Consider the following 18913-nt stretch of genomic DNA (forward strand, 5'->3'; position numbering starts at 1 on the left):
AAAGTTACCTCAAACAGCAGGAGGTCATCACTTCCTTAGCTATAGGTTGACTCATTATACAGCCTAATGGCCAAGGGTAAGAATGACCTCAAAATGCTCTTTAGAGCAGCACATTTGTCGTAGTTTATTACTAAATGTGCTTCTCCGTTCAGCCAAGGTGGCATGTAGAGGGTGATAAACATTGTCCAGCACTGTCATGATTTCCCTTAGGGTCCTTTGTTCTACCACAGTCTCCAGTGTGCCCAATTTGTTTCCTAAAACAGAGACAGCCTTTCTAATCAGTTTATTGAGCCTGTTGACATCACCTGTGTTGATGCCATTTCCCCAGCACACCACTGCATAGAAGATTGTACTGGCAACATCAGACTAGTAGAACATGTGAAGGACAGGCGACTCTAGCCATTCTTGTACATAGCCTCTGTGTTGGTGCTCCATTCAGATAAGTCATCCAGGTACACCCCCGCTACAACTGATGGTCTCACTTTCAATGATTCTTCAGCTCATGTTATTGTTATTTATTTATTTATTCTTTCTTTCTTTTTTGTTATTGCAATTTGTTTTCTTTTGCAACTAGCTGAATGTTCACATTGGCACAGTCTTTCACTGATTTATTCTGCTTATTATTCTATTATAGATTTATTGAGTATGCCCACAAGAAAATGAACCTTAGGGTTGTATATGGTGACACATATGTACTTGGATAACAAATTTACTTTGAACTTTGCATTTCTTTTTCCCTGTAAATGTCTGCAAGAATATGAATCTCAAAGTAGCTAATGGTAACATTAGTATTTTAAATTTATTCTGAACTTAATTTTGAAATCTTACCTAATTTGTTAATTTTCTACCAAATCTTTCTTAATGTTTTTATTTTGCCCTTGAATTGGAATTACAATTACTTAAATTTCAATTGCTTACTTCCCCTCCCCCAAAGTACATACTTTTGCTCTCTGGGAATTATCATGGGTCAAATGGCCACTTTCTCTGTCATAAGATATCCTTTCTACTGCTTTTTCCCCATATACTAATCTTTAACAACTAGTTTTACACTTGAAACATCATAGAACAAACAAGCTGAAACTTTCAAACATTTAAGTCTAATAGCTTCTTGTCTGCATTCCACTGGCTTTAAACAAATTGATCCACCTTCCATTCATTTTCAATTTAATTAAACATCTATCCACTGGAGGCATAGCACAAAAAATGAGATTGTTGCTTCTGAATTCATGCAGATTGGATTGTTTTATTACACTGTTGCGACATGTTAGCTGGTAACTTCACAATTTTATACATTACTAACTTTGAACAAAAAGTTTGGTGATTATGTTACCATTTTAAAATTTAAACACATAGCTACACATTTTACCATTTACCAGTTTCTAATAAATATATGTTCAATTAACCCCAACAATAGACAGGTATCAAAGGTACTGTAACTTATTACTCAAGAGTTTATGCGTAAGGCTAGCTAGAAAATTTAGCACGCTCACAGTGACTAAGTAAATGTACAAGTCATTGTGTTGTCACTGAAATGGTTTTCTTATACAAAAACAATTCTTAACCAAGTGCTTTGGTACTCTTTTCCCACCCACAAAGACGATAACTTTGAGATTCCACGTTTTAAATACTTCACCCTTCAAATAAATGTCATACAAAGTTATATTTCATTTACATCACTTATGTGTTTGAGAGCTAAGCAAAAGGTGCTAACTGACCTGAAGAGTATTTCCAGCATTTTCTCTTTATATTTCAGAACTATTAGCAGAACCTTAAATTACAAACTGATTTAATATGGCTTCAACAGAACAACTTCACTTTCTGCTCTTCTGTTCACATACGTTGAGAGCTTCAGGACGTATACCACAGAACACAAAACACAGAAAATCTAGAGCACATTACAGGCCCTTCGGCCCACCATGTTGTGCCAACCATGTAACCTACTCCAGAAGCTGCCTAAAATTTCTCTACTGCATAGCCCTCTATTTTTCTAGCTCCATGTACCCAAACGACTCTTAAAACACCCTACTGTATCCGCCTCTACCAGCTTCACTGGCAGTGCATCGCAAGCACCCAACATTCTGTGTGAAAAACTTACCTCTGACACCCCCTTTTCTACTTATTTCCAAGCACCTTAAAACTATGCCCCCTTGTGTTAGCCATTTCAGACACGGGAAAAAGCCTCTGGCTATCCACAGGATCAATGCCTCTCATCATCTTATACACCTCTAGCAGGTCATCTCTCGTCCTCCGTCGCTCCAAGGAGAAATGCCAAATTCACTCAACTTATTCTCATAAGGCAGGCTCTTCAATCCAGGCATCCTTGTAAATCGCCTCTGCACTCTCGTTATAGCATCCACATCTTTACTGTAATGAAGTGACCAGAGCTGAGCACAGTACTCTGATCCATTATGATCCTCATGTTATATTGTAACAAGAATCCCTACAAATTTATAGAATATTCACCTGGACTTATTGTCTATTAATTAAGCTTCCACTCTGATAAGAATTAAAATCTTTTTAAGGTAAATCTACAAAACATTGTGCAACATATTTAATCAAAAGAAATATTCAAAAACCTGTCAAAAATTTACTAAAAAAATTAAAAACCAAAACTTGAGGCTGAAAAAGTATTCGCTCCCTTCGTAATTACAACTAACTTTCCTCAGGTACAAAAATTGTATTACCTTACCAACTCATCCTATTTGTTAATGTATAAAATTGGAGGATCACCCATTTTTAATGAACTCATAGGAATAAATATCCACCCACCTTCCTCCCCCACTCCCACCAGTAAGGTCCAATAGTATGGGAGATTTTCAATATCATAAAGTTTAAAGGAATGGGGGATTCTCAAGATTCCTGTAAACAATGGATTCAGTACTATGTCTGTGACTGCAGTGTGTTTGAATAATGTCTCACAGCTGCTTTCTTTGGAGCAAGATAAGGGTTAAAGTTCGCCCAGATCTACAAAGATGTCTCTGGGCTTTTCACACCTTTTGATTCTGACAAAAAGCAGTACCTGGTGGAAATTAGACAGAACATTCCTTTCTTAATTAAAGCATAAATTTGACGGGTGTTCTTATCTTTGTCATTAAGTTGTGGCTCCAACAAACCAGGTAGGACATTCTCTTTTTATTTAAGGTGGCTGGAGTTTCTAACAAATTGATTGTACTTTTGTATCAACAGTCCATTGACTTGACCGGAATGGTTATCAAACTGATTGTTCTTTTGCAATGGTGGCCTTATAACTTCTGACGATTTTGACATCGAGCATTGAACGTAGAACCGCCCAGGGAGATGAGAAAGGTTCTTTCCCTGATGTTGGGTCCAAGTTCACTCGCTGGCTGAGCTTGAAGAAATAAACGGGTGAAAAGTAACTATCTTTTTGTGCTGTCGTTATTTGATCTAGCAAAGTTACGTTTACAAATAGACCAAACCGACATGAAGCAGAAGAGCATTCAAGTCAGAGAAATGATCATACAGAAGTACAAATCCAGGGAAGGGTACAAGACCACCTCAAAGGCACTGAACCTTCCTTGAAGCTCAGTGCAGTCCATCGTAAAAAAAGTGGGGGAAAAAAATGAAACCACAGCCACACTGCCTGCTCTTCTAAACTCAGTAGCCAAAGAATGGTGCTTGTAACAGAGGCCACTGTGATGCCTACTGTCAGTCTGGGTGAGCTGTAGAAGTCAGTGGCTGCAACTGGAGATGAAGTACATGACATGGTGAGATGAGACTAAAAAGGAACATTTTGGTCTCAACATTAAGCTGAACGTGTGGCTTAATTCTAACACTGTGCATCCCTACTGTAAAATATGGTGGAGAGATCCTGGATAAAAACCTGCTAGCCTCTGCCTGAAAGCTTAAACTGGGGAGGATGTTTGCCTTTCAGCAGGACAACAACCCAAAGCACACTGCCAGAGCAACCATGGAGTGGCTTCAAATGAAGAAAATGATGTCCTTGAGTGGTCCAGATTTCTGACAATCTGATTGAACTTCCTTGGCAAGACCTCAAGATTGCTGTCCACTGCTGCTCCCCAACTAACCTGGCACAGCTTGAAAATTTTGCAAAGAATGGGCAAATCTTGCTGTGCAAAGCTAATGGAGACTTATTCAAAATGACTACTGGCAGTAATAGCTGCAAAATGTAGCCCTTTTCAAAGTGCTAAGAAAAGGGGGATGAATACTTTGGAGCTTCTGACTCCTTAAGTTTTTCATGCTTCACAAAGTTCCCTTTTTTTTTTAAAAGCTCTTCTGTAAAAAAGGAGCATGTAATTCACAAATAAAAATTCCCAGTTAAATTGATCAAAATCCCTGGTTGCAATATTCAGTTATATGAACAAGAGGGTCAGGGGCTGTATACTTTTCCAAGACACAGTATGTCCTCTCAAATGCCTCCATTACCACTCCTGGCCTAGCAGAATATTCCAGAAACCCACTTAAAAAAAACTCGCCATGCACATCCCCTTTGAACTTGCTTCCTCATCTGGTTGAGAATGGTAAAAGGTGGTACAGAATGGTAAAGGAGGACTACAGAAATATTAAATAATTTCAATATTAATTTTCAAGAAAGGTAAAAGCAACAGGGCTGTTCAATAAACAGAACACCAAATGGTTGAAAACAGAAAATACACAGCATGCCAAATTATTTATATTTAAAGGTACTAATCTTACTGTTTGACAGGAATGAAACAGAGGGAAGCTGGATGGTCTAAATGACCTGGATAGCTGTTTCAAAGAACTGACCTTGCAGTAAGGCTTCCTTAACTATATGAACACAAGAGATTCTGCAGATGCTAGAAATGCAGAGCAACATACAAAATGCTAGAGGAACTCAGCAGATCAATCAGGTAGCATCTAGGGAAATGAATAACAGTCAATGTTTTGACCCGAGACCCTTCATCAGGACTGTAAAGGAAGGGGGGAGCCAGAAGGTGGGGCAAAGGATGTAATGGTCGGGGAAGAGGAGCCTAGGGCCTCAGTGGCACTGAGAAAGGCCTCAACCTGGAGGTGAAGGCAGCCGTTCAGGGTTGAAAGCATTTCTGACACTTCTCTTCCCTTTCTTGATCTTTGTCTCCTCTCTGGAGACAAACTGTCTACCAATATCTTTTATAAACCCATCACTCGAACGGCTATCTTGACCATGACTCTTCCCACCATCTCCTGTTAAAATGCCATTCATTTTTCCTCAGTTCCTTGATCTTCAATGCATCTGTTCCAAGAATGAGGCTTTCCTTTCCATGGCATTATAGATATTCTCCTACAAAGAACAGAGTTTCCTTTCCTGCACCATTGATGCTGCCCTCATTTGCATCTCCATTTCCCAGATATCTGCTCTTACCTCATCATTCCACCACCTCAACAGGGATAGAGTTCCTCTGGTCCCCACCACCACATGAGCCTCTGCATCTATCACACCATTGCAACTTACGCCATCTTCAACAGGACCCAATCACCAAACACATCCTTACCTCCAACTACTCTCCACTTCTCCACAGGAATTACTCGCTGTGATGTCTTGTCCATTCGCCCCTATCCACTAATCTCCCTCCTGAGACATACATCTACAAGTCGAAGTGCTACACCTCCCATTCATCTCCCCCTACCTCAATTCCATTTAGGGCCCCAAACAGTCCTGAGATGAGACAACACTTCACCTGCAAATCTGTTGTGATTGTCTACTGTATCTAGTGCTCCTGATGCATCCATTACATTGTTGAGACCAGACAATAGATTGGGAATTGCTCTGTAGAGCGCCTTTGCTCCATCTACAAACAGCAGGATTTCTGGTAGGCAACCATCTTAATTCCAAACCCCGTTCCCACATATTTGTTTATGGCCTCCTCTACAGCTACAATGAGGGCACTCAGTTTGGAGGAGCAACACTTCACATTCCGTTTGGGTAGCCTTCAACCTGATGGCATGAACATCGATTTCTGCAACTTCCAGTATTTTCTTCCTCCTTCCCTCTTCTTCAAGTTCCCCACTCTGCCCTCTTTACCTTTTCTCTTCATCTATCATCTCCCCTAGTGCCCTTGCTCCTCCCTTTCTCCTATGTTTCACTCTCTTCTCCCTTCTACTCCAACGTTTTACCTTTTCACTCGTAACCTCCCATTTTATTACTTCACCCCTCCCCCACCTACCACTTTCCAGCTTATAACCCTTCCCCCTTTTTCCCCCAGACCTGATGAAGGGTCTCAATCTGAAACGTTGACAGTTTAGTCATTTCCACAGATGCCGCCTATTCTGATGAATTCCTCCAGAATCATGGGTGTGGCTCAGGTTTCCTTAGCTGTAGGATGTTATATTTCTCATGGAATCAAACAATTCTCAGATCTGCAGTTAGTGTGTAGTTCAATGATTCAGTGATATCAAACACTATTATCTGGAGGGTTACAAATATGGTATAAAAGTTGGCAGAAGGTGGGAATGCGGCAACACAGTAAGAAATTGCAACTTCAGGTAGATTTACATAATGCATCCTTTTGGAAGCAAAGTGAAACCAGTCTACTATATGACTGAACAGATTTTTAAAAAATTGTTATAGAAAATAGAACAGTGCAGAGGAACAGGCCTTTATGCCCATGATTTTGAGCCAAGTTAAAACACCCAACTGAACTATTTCCTCCTACCTACACAACATCCGTATCCCTCCATTCTCTGCAGATTCATATGCCTATCTAAAAGCCCGTCATGTTTTCCCCCACCACCCCAGGCAGCCTATTCCAGAAATCTATCAATCTGTGTAAAAAAACTTGCCTCACACATCCCCTTTTAACTTGCTGCCTCTCCCCTTAAGTACATGGCCTCTGGTATTAGATATTCCAACAGCACAACAATGCCTCTACTTTCCTAGGTTTGCACACATTCAGCATGCCATCTAAAACTTTGACAAACTTCTCTACAGTAGATGCACAGTGGACAGTGTCAGAGGCATTAGGTCCCACAACATCAGGTTTCTGAACCAGTATCAATTAGCTAAATACTGCCTTACTTTCATGGGTTCTACAACTCATGGTGTCAGTTTTATTTGTTATTGTACAGTTGCAAGAAAAAGTTTGCGAACTCTGCAATAATTACTCATAAAATATGGTCTGATCTTCATGCAAGTCACAAAAATAGACAAACAAAATCTGCCCCAACCAATAACAAACAATTGCACTACTTCTTGTCAATATGAAGTATACCATTTAAGCAATCACAGTCTAGGTTCAAAAAAAGTATGGGAACCACTGGGTAATGCCTTCTACAAAAGTTATTTGGAATCAGGTATTCCAATCAATGAGATGAGATTGGAGGTGTGGGCTGTTGAGGTGCCCTGCCCTATATAAAAAACGAAGTCAGATCACTGACAGAGCCTTCTCTTATCAAGAAAGATCTGTTTATGTGCACCATGCCTTGATCAAAACAACTTTCAGAGGACCTTAGGAGAATTACAGAAATGCATGAAGCTGGAAAAGGCTAAAAATGAATTTCTAAAGACCTGAGTGTTCACCAGTCTACAGTAAGACAAACTGTCTACAAATGGAGGAAGCTCAGTACTATTGCTACTCTCCCCACGAATGGGTGTCCTGCAAAAGATCACACCAAAAGCACACGCAATGCTGAAGGTGGTGAAAAGGAACCCAAGGGTAACAGCAAAAGACCTGCAGAAATCTCTAGAACTTGCCAAAGTCTCTATTCATGTGTCCAGTATAGAATGGAACAAGAATGGTGTTGTGGAAGGACACCATGGAGGAAATCACCGCTCTCCAAAAAAAAAAAGCACTGCTGCACATCAAGTTTGCAAACGGCCACCTGGATGTTCCACAATGCTTCTGGCACAATGTTTGGTGGACAGATGAGACAAAAGTTGAACTTTTGGAGGAAAAAGGGCAATGCGCACCAACATCAAAACCTCACCCTAACTGAAGCATGGTGGAAGGAGCATAATGGTTTGGGGCTGCTTTGCTGCCTCAGAGACTGAACAGTTTGCAATCATTGAATGAATTCAAAACTGTACCAAGTCATTCCATAGGAGAGTATCAGCGTAGCAGTTTGTCACCTTAAGCTTAAAAGATGGATGATACATGATGCAACAAGACAATGATCTGAAACACATGACTAAATCAACTACAGAATGGTTTTAAAAAATAGAAAATTTGTATTTTGAAATGGCCAAATCAGAGTCCAGACCTTAACCTAATTGAGATGCTGTGGCATGACCTGAAGAGGGCCGTTCAGAAATATTGAGGTATCCCAGAAATAGTGATGAACTAAAAAAGTGTTTTGCAAGGGGGAATGGTCTAAAATTCTTCTTCACCACTCTGCAAGTCTGATCATCAGCTACAGGAAATGTTTCATGGAGGTTATTGCTCCTAAAGGGGGTTCTACTAGTTGTTAAATACAAAGGTTTGCATACTTTTTCCAGCCTGAACTGTGGATGATTAAACAATGTGTTCAATAAAAGACATGAAAAGTACAATTGTTTGTGTGTTGTTTAGTCAGATTGTGTTTGTCTATTATTGTGATGAAGATCAGACCACATTTTGAGTAATTAATGCAGAAAACCAGGTAACTGCAAAGGGTTCAAACGTTTTCTTGCAATTGTATTTGCAGTTTGTCTTTTTGCACATCAGTTGTTTATCAACCTGTGTAGTATAGTTTTAATTCATTCTATCGCATTCTTCTGTTCTATGGTGAATGCACTAATATTAATCTCATGGTAGAATAGTGATATAACATGACTTTGAATTCAGGGAAGAAAGAACTAGCTGCCTATCCATGTCTATCAATCTCAAACTTCTATCTGATCTCGAGCAGAGAAAATAACCCGTTTGTTCAATCTCTCCTTATAAATACATGTCCTCAATTCAGGCAGCATCCTCAAACTTTTTCTATACCCTCTCCAAAGCCTCCACATGCTTCTAGTCTTGGGGCTACCAGAAATTAATGTAATACTCCAGATGCAGCCTAACCAGAATTTCATAACGCTGCAACATCACGACACAATCTCAAAACCCTAATAAAAGCAAGCATGCCATATGCCTTCTTTAACCCCCCCCCCAAAAAAACACGTGCAGACACTTTCAGAGAGCTATGGACTTGAACCCTAAGGTCCCTCTGAACATCCCCTCAATGCCTAATGCATATACTTGGCTCCTATTGCACTTGGTTCATAAAATCAAAGATTCACAAAACTAGCGTAATTAGAGTTTTCCATTACAGAATTATCCTCGGTAAACCTGACAATTTTTGTCTCCTGACACCTCCCCCCTCCACAAGTTCCAGCAGAACTAAAAGTCAAAAATTACCTCTCAAGCAGACATTTCTAAAATATCCAATTCCACATGATCAGTGCAGTGATTAAAATGCTGAAAAGGTCATCATTCTAATTTAAATGGCTGCCAGCTATAATTGAATCTCATCTGTGGCTAAAAAGTTCCATCAGCAGTTACTTTATGTACTAAATTGTACCAGTTATTTTTTTTAAAATAAACACATATAATCTGAAAGCCACATTTTTAACATTTTCACTAACAGCAACCCCCCCCCCCAAACCAATGTAGAAGCTACTGCTTAGACTCTTGACTATACAACAAAAACACAAAGGTCTTCCACCGCAAACAACAAGAACACTGCAGATGCTGGAAATTCAAGCAACACACATCGAAGTTGCTGCAGGCCAAGCAGCATCTCTAGGAAGAGGTACAGTCGACGTTTCAGGTCTCGGCCTGAAACGTCGACTGTACCTCTTCCTAGAGATGCTGCCTAGCCTGCTGCGTTCACCAGCAACTTTGATGTGTGTTGCAAGGTCTTCCACCACAAGCTTGCTCAACTATAAATATATGAAAGGATTAAAACATTTGGTGTAGATTCCCTACAGTCATAAACCATTATAATTGTGAATAGGAAATGGCAGATCAATTAAAACATGCTTTTGTTTATTCTTCTCAAAAGGGGTTCTAGTAAGTGATCAGATGTTAAGGAACCAAGCATCTAATGGAGCCTACGAACTAAAATAATTAGTACCAGTAAGAAAACAATGAAAAAAAAGGCCTAAAAGCTCACAATTCCCTGAAGACTGATCTACACCTAGCGTACCCAAAGAAGTAGCTGTAGAATTAGTGGATGCTTTGGACATTCTTTGCACCTTCCAGCTGACTTCACTTGTTATTGTATTTATTGTTATATTCCTTATTACTGTGGATCCTGGTCACTCCAGGGGGTTTATGCCAACAAGAAATTACATTGCATCCACACATATGATAAACTAAACTACCATACCAGAATTCTGTACATTAGTGAATAGCTCCACTGGAGGGAGGCAACTATAAACCTGCAATTTAAAAAAAATGGGAGAAAGAAAACTAGAAACCACTGTGCAACAACCCTCGTGTCAGTAATAAGTGAAATGCTCGAGACCACTAGGATTTACAAAGTGTATATGGATTGTATTTGACAAACCCCAAGGAGTTTTCTGGTTTTTGGGGTAATGCATTGACATGGATTGCAAATTGGATGACTTGAATGAACTGATCTTTCTTTGGAGTGGCAGATGGTGACCTTCACTAATCCGGCATCATTGGGACCTGAGGAGTGCCGGATTAGTGAAAATGCAGAATTACAGAAGGATCACATTAAGCATAATCAGCACCGGGTTATGGAAGGAACCGGATTACAGGTAGTCGGATTAGTGAAGGTCAACTGTACTACAGGAATCAGTGCTTGGACCTCATCTGTTCATAATATGTATCAATGAAGCTAAACTGGAGTGCAAGTGTGAATGACAGAAAATGCAGAGAAGCCTCAGGGTAATTTAGCTAGATTGAGCCAAAGGAGCTGCAATATAATATAAATGTTAAGATTGCCAAGATTAAAAGCAGCACATTACTTAAATGGCATCAGGTTGTGAAGTATTGATGAGCAAATATACTTGGATGCTCTTGTGCACAAGTAACTAAAAACAAGCATAACAAGCATTTCAGAAGTCAAATGGTCTGCCGATTCTTAAGGGTAGAGGATAAGGAACAAGCATTCTTGCTAAAATTGTAAAGATCCTTGGCGAGACCAGTTTAGAATATTATGTGCCGTTTATAAGACATGGGACCAGAATTAGACCATTTGTCCCATCTGCTCTGCCATTCTATCATGGATGATTATTATCCTCTCAACCCCATTCTCCTGCCTTCTCCCATAACCTATCAAACTCTGCTTTAAATATACCTGGTCTGCAAAGCCATCTGTGACAATGAATTCCACAGATTCAATACGTTCTGCCTAAAGAAATAATGAAGACCAACGCTATGTTGGTCATCATTGCTAGAGGAATTGAACTTAAGAGCAGGAAAGTTGTGAAGCAACTGTATAGGGTACTGGTGACATCATGCCTGAAGCACTGGTATGCAGTTCTGGTCTCCTTAGGGAAAAATATACTGGCTTTGGAGGCATTGCAGAGGAGGTTCACCAAGTTGATTCTAGAGATGAAGGGAAAGATTAAGAAGAGATTGAGCTGCCTGGGAGTATACTCGCTAGATTTCTTAAGACAGAGGGGGATTTTATAGAAACATAAAATTATGAAAGGGTCAAATAAGATAGAGACAGGGAAGTTGTTTCCACTAGTAAATGAGACTGAGGAAACATAGCTTCAAGATTCAGGGGAGTAGATTTAGGATGGAGATGAGGAGAAACGGCTTTCCCCAGAAAACAGTGAATCCGTGGAACTCTCTACCTAAGGAAGCAGTAGAGGCCATCTCATTAAATATATTTACGAGACAGTTACAGAGGTTTTTAGCTGCCATGGGAATTAAGGGTTATAGGCTAAACACATCTAGGTAGAGCTAAATAGATGACCAGATCAGCCACAATTGTATCAAAAAGTGGAGAAGTCTCAAAGGGCCAGACAACCTATTCCTGCTCTGATTTCTGAAACTCTTATTATCCAAGTATAAAAGGGAGGGGAGACAAGATTGCAGATGCTGAAATATGGAGTAACAACTTGCTGGAGGAATCCATTGGTTTGATAAGCATCTGTTGGTGAGGGTGGTGGAAGGATAGTCAAAATTCTTGAACAATTCAGATCCTGATGCAGCATTTCTACTAAAAGTGTCAACTATTTTAAGTTGATTTTTGAAGTGCACATTTTAAATTACAATTCATATTTTGGATATCCTTAAATAAATATTTGAACCATGTATGAATCTGAGATATTTCCAAACTTTTCATTCACACACAGAACAGAAATAATCACAAGACGACACTGCTCCAGAATCTGAACAGATTTCTACTAATCTCACCCATAAGCTGCTGTGCTGATATTATACTGCCCAAGTACAAAAGCATTACATTCTGAATCAATATATTCAGCCACCTCTATTATATTGGGAATATTTTAATTTAATGAAGCCAAAATTGGATCCCTGCTTAGTGCATCCCTAAATGAACTACAACTTACCATGCAAAACTTTATAAATGCACCAAAATCAAACTCCTTGGATTATAGCACTCATGAAATAGCATCACTTAATTATATTTGACAGAAGATAATTCAGTATCTATTTTTTTAAATGAAGTAGTGTTACAATCATATTTTTCCTAAGAAATTAAGCTCTAATAATAAATATTACACTTATTATTGTCACATGTAACTAGTTACAGTGAGAAACTAGTAAGGTGCAAGGGTCAAGACAAGGTAGATTCAGAGATCAAGAGTCTAATAACCGTGGAACTAAAGCTATCCTTGAGCTTGGTGGTATATGCTTTGCTTCACCTATAACAGAATACTGGTCGACAAAATGGACCAACCTATCATACCAATTTACATAGAGAGCTGAAAGCATAAATTAAAGATTTTAGAAATCAATTCGAGTAATTAGCATGCTTAATTTGTACTTTTCAAATGAAATACAATTCACGTACAACAGATTTATTGGCAATTTCCCATAAAACAGGAAAAAATGTAATTGGCATTTGGGAAGGTGAAATACTAATAGAATATATTAAATATTACACATCATGTAGATAGCAAGGGCCTCAGGAGCAATAATGTACAGAGAGAACTCAATCTCCTGAAAGCAGCAACATAGATGCACAGGATTGTCAAGGCAGTGTTCGGCAAGCTTGCCTTCATAGGCCAAGGACCGAGTAACAGTGGTTGGGATGTCATGTTGCAGTTGTAGAAAACTTTGATCAGACCATACTACAGGATGGATGTGGTAACAACAGTGTCGAAAAGATTCACCAGGACATTGCCCAGAATGGAAGGTTATGGTGCCAAGCAAAAAAGGTCAAATTTAATCTCACTAAAACGTAGGAGGCCAAATGGTGACCTTAGCAGTTTTAAAACTTATGATGGCCAAAGATAGGATATTCAGTCAGAACATTTAACTAGAGCAGACGAATCTAAAACTAGTGGCTATAGTTTAACGTGAGGGGGAGAAATTTAAGGAGATACGAGGGCCCCCCCCATTGAATCATGAAAATCTGAACAATATGGCAGAGGAGGTAATAGAAACAGATACAACAGATAAAACATGTTTGAATGGGTACTTAGTTAGAAAAGGAATAGAGGGATACAGGTACAGTTAGCATGGACAAGGTGACCCAAAATGATCTGTTTATGTGCTGTATGGTTGTCCAATACTTGAATGCCAATTTCAACATATTGGCAAGCAGTTTCAATCATTCTTTGAAATACTCTACCACTGGCTCAATAGCACCATACTTGCCCAAGTCAGAAGCACAACATACACTTTTATCAATTGTCCAGTGTGGCAACCACAATGTTAACTGCCCTAAGGTAACTAACTCATCTCATGACCTCTATACAAAGATGACAAAAATGATAATACTGGGTTAACTCCACTAGTCTTTTCCAAATACAGCCACAAAAATCATTAATCCAAGAGATAGGTAGAACTTCAGTTTAACACCTTATCTGAAAGAAAGTGTCACTGCATCATTCCCACACTAAAACAACAGCTGAATGCATCAAACCTGATCATAGCCTTTGAAGTGTGCTACCACCCTTTGATTCCCTGTTAAGTGTCAAAAGGTCCAATGGCAGTTGTTTCCAAAGGCTCCCTCAGATTAATTAAAACTACAGTTTACGTGTCATTTGGATGATTAAGGTAATTTATCAATATTTCAAAGATAATTCCTTTGGTTGTGAAAAAATGTGGAGGCACTCTGAAAGTGAAAGCTGCATACCAGATTTCAAACACTAAAGCAAATGGACATACAAAGTTTATATAGAATTTCAAACCCAGTAGGCCAAAATTTTTCCTCCAGCATTGTGTGTTGCTTTGGATTCCCAGCATCTGTAAACTTTCTCATGTTTATATCTCACTTACATTTAAAAAAACTGTATAAAGAACATGCAACTTCCAGGGCAATGGTTAAAATGCACCCCTTTTAGCTAAAGGTTTAGTCTCAGACATGATCCATGGTTTTCCAACATACACACCTATCTATTAAAGCTATAGGTTCTATTTAAATTGATCAATGAAATATTACATAATTTGCATTTCATCTATGAAAATACCCTAAAAATCACTCTCCCCAAAGCTGCAGACCAATCCAGGTTTAATCACCATCTTCAATGTTGCTGACTTTGAACACTCTAACATCCCAGTGAGTTGCAGGCCGGTTGGTTAAGTGCCCCAAGTGGGTAGAATGAGGGGAGTTGAAGGCAATATCGAGTTCGGGCCAGATTAGTGAATTTGATGGGCAGCGCAGATTCAGTTGCCCAAAGGACCTATTTCCGTGCTGAAGTTCCTTACAAAGGCACACGATGCGTTGTGTGTTGAGAACATATAAACTGCACAGTGATAACAGGAGTTGAGAAACTCACAACCGTATGGGCGGTACCAGTGATTAGTCCAACAAGATACTTTCAAACAAATACTAAGGTAAAGGGGGGCGGGTGAGAGAGTGAGGAGACAAGTTGCAAAATCAATAATATCAGTATACAATTCTTAAAGCTGGAACATCAGCCGTAACCAACAGTTTCATACTGCTTTAGCTCCCTGAATATATATATTTTTGGATTTCGATTAGACAGTGTATACTGAATAATTTTAATTCTGTAATAACTGGAATATGTAGCCTCTTCGCACCAAAACAGTACAAATTCTAGGACTGCAACAAATTCCACTGCAACGTTTGAGGAAAATACACCATTGAATATTACACAACTTTCATTTAGAAACATTAATGCAAGACAACTATTGCCAGTCCGTCAACGTCCCATATTAACTACTCTACAAAACTTGAGCGAAAAATTACAAAGTTTAATGAGAGTTTAAAATCTCTGGGCATACACTAACGTACAACTGCAGTATGCCATAACTCGCGCACGTGTCGAGATAAAAACAATATCCTTCCACGATCGTGCCTGCCAGCACTCAAACGCTTCACAAGACCGTAAGATATTGGTGCAAGCCATAACAGCAGCACGAAGCCTGCATGCATGAGAGCAGAGTTTCTGAAATACACACGCACACCCCCCAGCCCCGGAGAGCCGCAACCCCCTCCAGCCGGAGCCGCGCTCTCTAGCGCCACCCTGCTGCCCAGAGCGGCCACTGCCGCCGCTCGCGCCCAACCCAGAGACACGGAGAAACAACAAAATGGCTGCCCCTGAACAATCACGTGACCTTTTGTACTCCAAGAGGTGAAAAAAAACAAATCTCTCTTCTCCGCGAAAACAAAAACCAAACAAAACAAACGGGACCCCGTCAATGAATGGACTCTGGCCGCCCCCCAGAGCCCATGGGCAGAGCAGCAGGCTGGCTGGCACCGATTTCCAGAGCCGAGGAATGAGGAATGTGGGTGGTTCCGGGGCCGCCTGCGTCTCCGCGGCCCGGCCCCATGTTTGGGAGGAAGCGAGCGAGAGCCGTGTAATGGCGGCCGCGCAAGCTGCGCACACACAGCACACACCCCAGACACAACAAGCCGACCGGGGGGAATGATATAAAAACACACAGACACACAAAAGACACGCAGAACACCGCGATCTTCGCCGTCTACCTACCGATTCCTCCTCCTTCTCCATCCCCGTAGGCATCTGGGGCACGGCTCGGTTGATTGAGGCATATTCGTGCAGATCCGGCAAGTCCTCGCACCGATACACGGGCAGGGGTTTCGATGCATCGAGCGCCCTTGCCCGAAACGACAGTTTGCTCATTATTCTCGGCTCTCCCTCGGTTTGTGTGTGCGTATTCGCGGCGAATTACAAACCCAAACACCACCGCGGGAGGGAGGAGGGGGTGGTGGGGAAAGGGGAGGGGGGGAATCGGTGATGGTGGAAGGAAATATATAAATATATATATAAGATGCGCTTTTTTTCAACAGCCGATGAAATGTTGACGCCTATACCCAGTAAAACATACACGGAGCCGCCTGGAACCTATCATGGATGAGAGTCTGGAGGTCCTAGTTCCATTCCGTGAAGAGAAAGCGGGGTTGTAAGCGGAAGAAAGGCGTTTTTTCGCCCCGGGTCCGTTTGGGTTCCTTTTGTCGGCTTCAATACGCCATGGCCAACATGGCGGTCATTAAAGTCCAGCCATCCCACAATGCACAGAGGCGGAGACGAGGCTCGGCCCCGCTGCGCGCGCACCGCGCCGCCAGTCAACCGCCCGCAGCTCGCGACTCCGGCGCGGCGGGATCCAGCCGAAAGCGGCCGGTCGTCCGATCCGCCGCGTATCGGCGTAGGACTTGAAGGAGCAACCCCTCCTCACACAACACCAATCTCCTTTCCCACCACACCAGCAGTCCGCCGAGGGTTGCGGGGTTGATTTTTATTTCTACTTCGGCTTAGATTTGGGATGCATGGTGGCAGGGGTTCTTCCAAATCAAAAAAACCAACTTGACAACCCCTCTGTTTTAACTTAATTCAACTACGCCACAACATGGACGCCCTCAGTTACAGCAGGTTTCTGAGTAGCTGTTGCCACCAGCGCCCTCTACAATGCTCGCGGAGAAGTCGCTTCTTCTCCTACAATGTATATTTTTATGGTCTGTTGGAAAAGGGAAGTGTCACATGTCTTTTACAATCAACACTACAGTTCAAAACTCAATGGGCAGGTTGTAATATGTCATGGGCATTGCGCAAGCCTGGAGTAAACAATCTCGCTGCTTCCTGCACGGCTTGTTCCTGGAACTGGTGAGCCAGCATTTCAAACCACATAATAAAGTTGTGCACAATAAAAACCTAGCAACATAGATACAACTTATATTCATCCCACATCTCGTGTCTAAAAGATAATATTGATCCAAAACCATAATGCCCGAACTAACACTTCAAGCTTAAAAAAAAGGGATAATTTGCATAAAGTATTTTTATAAACTTAGTTTTAATGATGTGCTTCATGTCACAGGTGCTCCCCAATTTATGTATAGCTGGGACATACAAATACATGCCTGGGACACTGGTGAGATGGAGCTCATGGATCCTGCAGCCACCTTCTGCCTGGTGGGAACTCAGTTCATGACCACATTTCCAACTTAACAACTGCATTTCACAGAGATGTTGGAACCTGCGTTCATTAATGACTAGATACAGCATACATTCTATTAGTCGAATTATGGGTAGTGATAGGGTGATTAATAAAATTAAAATAATTATTAGCAAGTATATCTAGAACAATACAACATGGATTGCTTTGGAAAATGAACATTTCTGACTTGCAGAGAAACTAGCTTACGGACAGCACTCAAACCTTACACAACCTGGGAACTGCTTGAAACTTTCCAAGTTTGTAATACTATTTGCCTAACTTACTGCTGTTAATTCAGAACTTGAACAATTACATTCTCCTATAAGGCTTTATTTGAGATTCATAAAAGTTTATAACAGGAACAGCAAATTGAGGGTTATGGAAAGATGGGATGTAATAATTGAGGTCTGGGACACATGGCAAGCTTTGAGGGGCCAGGTAGCCTGTGCCTGCTTGTTTCATTTAAACAAATTCCATCACTTTCGAATAAATCATACTGTGTGGAATCAGACATCGACTATTAATTATGAAAAACAACTTAATTATTATTGTGGGGGATTTGCATTTTTATACCATTAATATTTCTTTTAATAATACCACTAAACAACCTTGGCAATCACAAGTTTCTGTGACAAATGAAACAACTCAAACTAAGTTTGCTACTCTGATATCACACACTAATGTACACTTCATGCTCCAGATTCTTTACCAAAAATCAAACATATCAGCTTACAAGTGGCTATTTGGGAAAAAATGATTTTCCTCCTTCAAATTAAGAATTACCCAAGTCAGGAAAATAGGATGAAATTAGAACTGATAGTCAAAACTATATTATTTATTTATTTATTTTAACTTGCTGCAATGTGTCTGAAAGACGATCATAGTTGGGAGCTTAACATCCAAAAATACTACTTGTACTGAAAGGACAGGCAAGTAGGCAGAGGGTGTAGGTGGCTCTGTTGGAAAAAATGAAATCAAATCCGTAGAAAGAAGTGACATCGGATCAGAAAGTGCAAATTTCTTGTGGGTAGAGTTAAGAAATTGCAAGGGTAAAAAGGCCCCGATGGGAGTTATATACCAGGCCCCCGAACAGTAGCCAAGACGTGAGATATAAATTTCAATGGGAAGTAGAAAAGACATAATAAGGGCAATGTTACATTAGTCGGCGGGGGGGAGGGGGGGAGATTTCAATATGCAGGTACATTGGGAAAATCAGATTGGTGCTGGACCCCAAGAGAGGGAATTTGTGGAGTGCCCATAAGATAGCTTTTTAAACCAGCTTGTGGTTGAGCCCACTAGGATAGGCAATTCTGGATGGGGTGTTGTGTAATGAACTAAGTCTGATTAGGGAGCTCAAGGTAAAGGAATCCTTGGGACACAGTGATCATAATATGAAAGCTGAAGAATGTGGTAGTATTAAAGATTCAGAAAGATATTGC

At 40.5% G+C, this 18913-nt stretch overlaps 1 protein-coding gene and 1 long non-coding RNA gene across 3 annotated transcripts in view; one reads left to right on the forward strand and one right to left on the reverse strand.

Moving 5' to 3' along the window:
• The window catches only part of LOC134344474 (uncharacterized), a 190622-nt gene extending 186259 nt beyond the window's left edge, over positions 1-4363 (forward strand). The window contains exon 3 of the long non-coding RNA XR_010017442.1: positions 3187-4363. This is a non-coding gene — a long non-coding RNA (uncharacterized LOC134344474). The remainder of the gene's footprint in view (positions 1-3186) is intronic.
• The window catches only part of LOC134344473 (enhancer of polycomb homolog 1-like), a 213511-nt gene that overhangs the window by 112201 nt on the left and 82397 nt on the right, over positions 1-18913 (reverse strand). The window contains exon 1 of one of the 2 annotated variants that reach the window (XM_063044343.1): positions 16010-17376. The exons of the other annotated variant lie outside the window; for it this stretch is intronic. Coding sequence (XP_062900413.1) covers positions 16010-16162 — 153 coding nt within the window. The 5' untranslated portion in view covers positions 16163-17376. Of the gene's footprint in view, positions 1-16009; positions 17377-18913 lie in introns of those variants that run through there. 2 annotated transcript variants of the gene reach the window in all.

This window comes from Mobula hypostoma, chromosome 3, assembly GCF_963921235.1.
Source record: "Mobula hypostoma chromosome 3, sMobHyp1.1, whole genome shotgun sequence".
In the NCBI taxonomy this organism is placed as follows: domain Eukaryota; kingdom Metazoa; phylum Chordata; class Chondrichthyes; order Myliobatiformes; family Myliobatidae; genus Mobula; species Mobula hypostoma.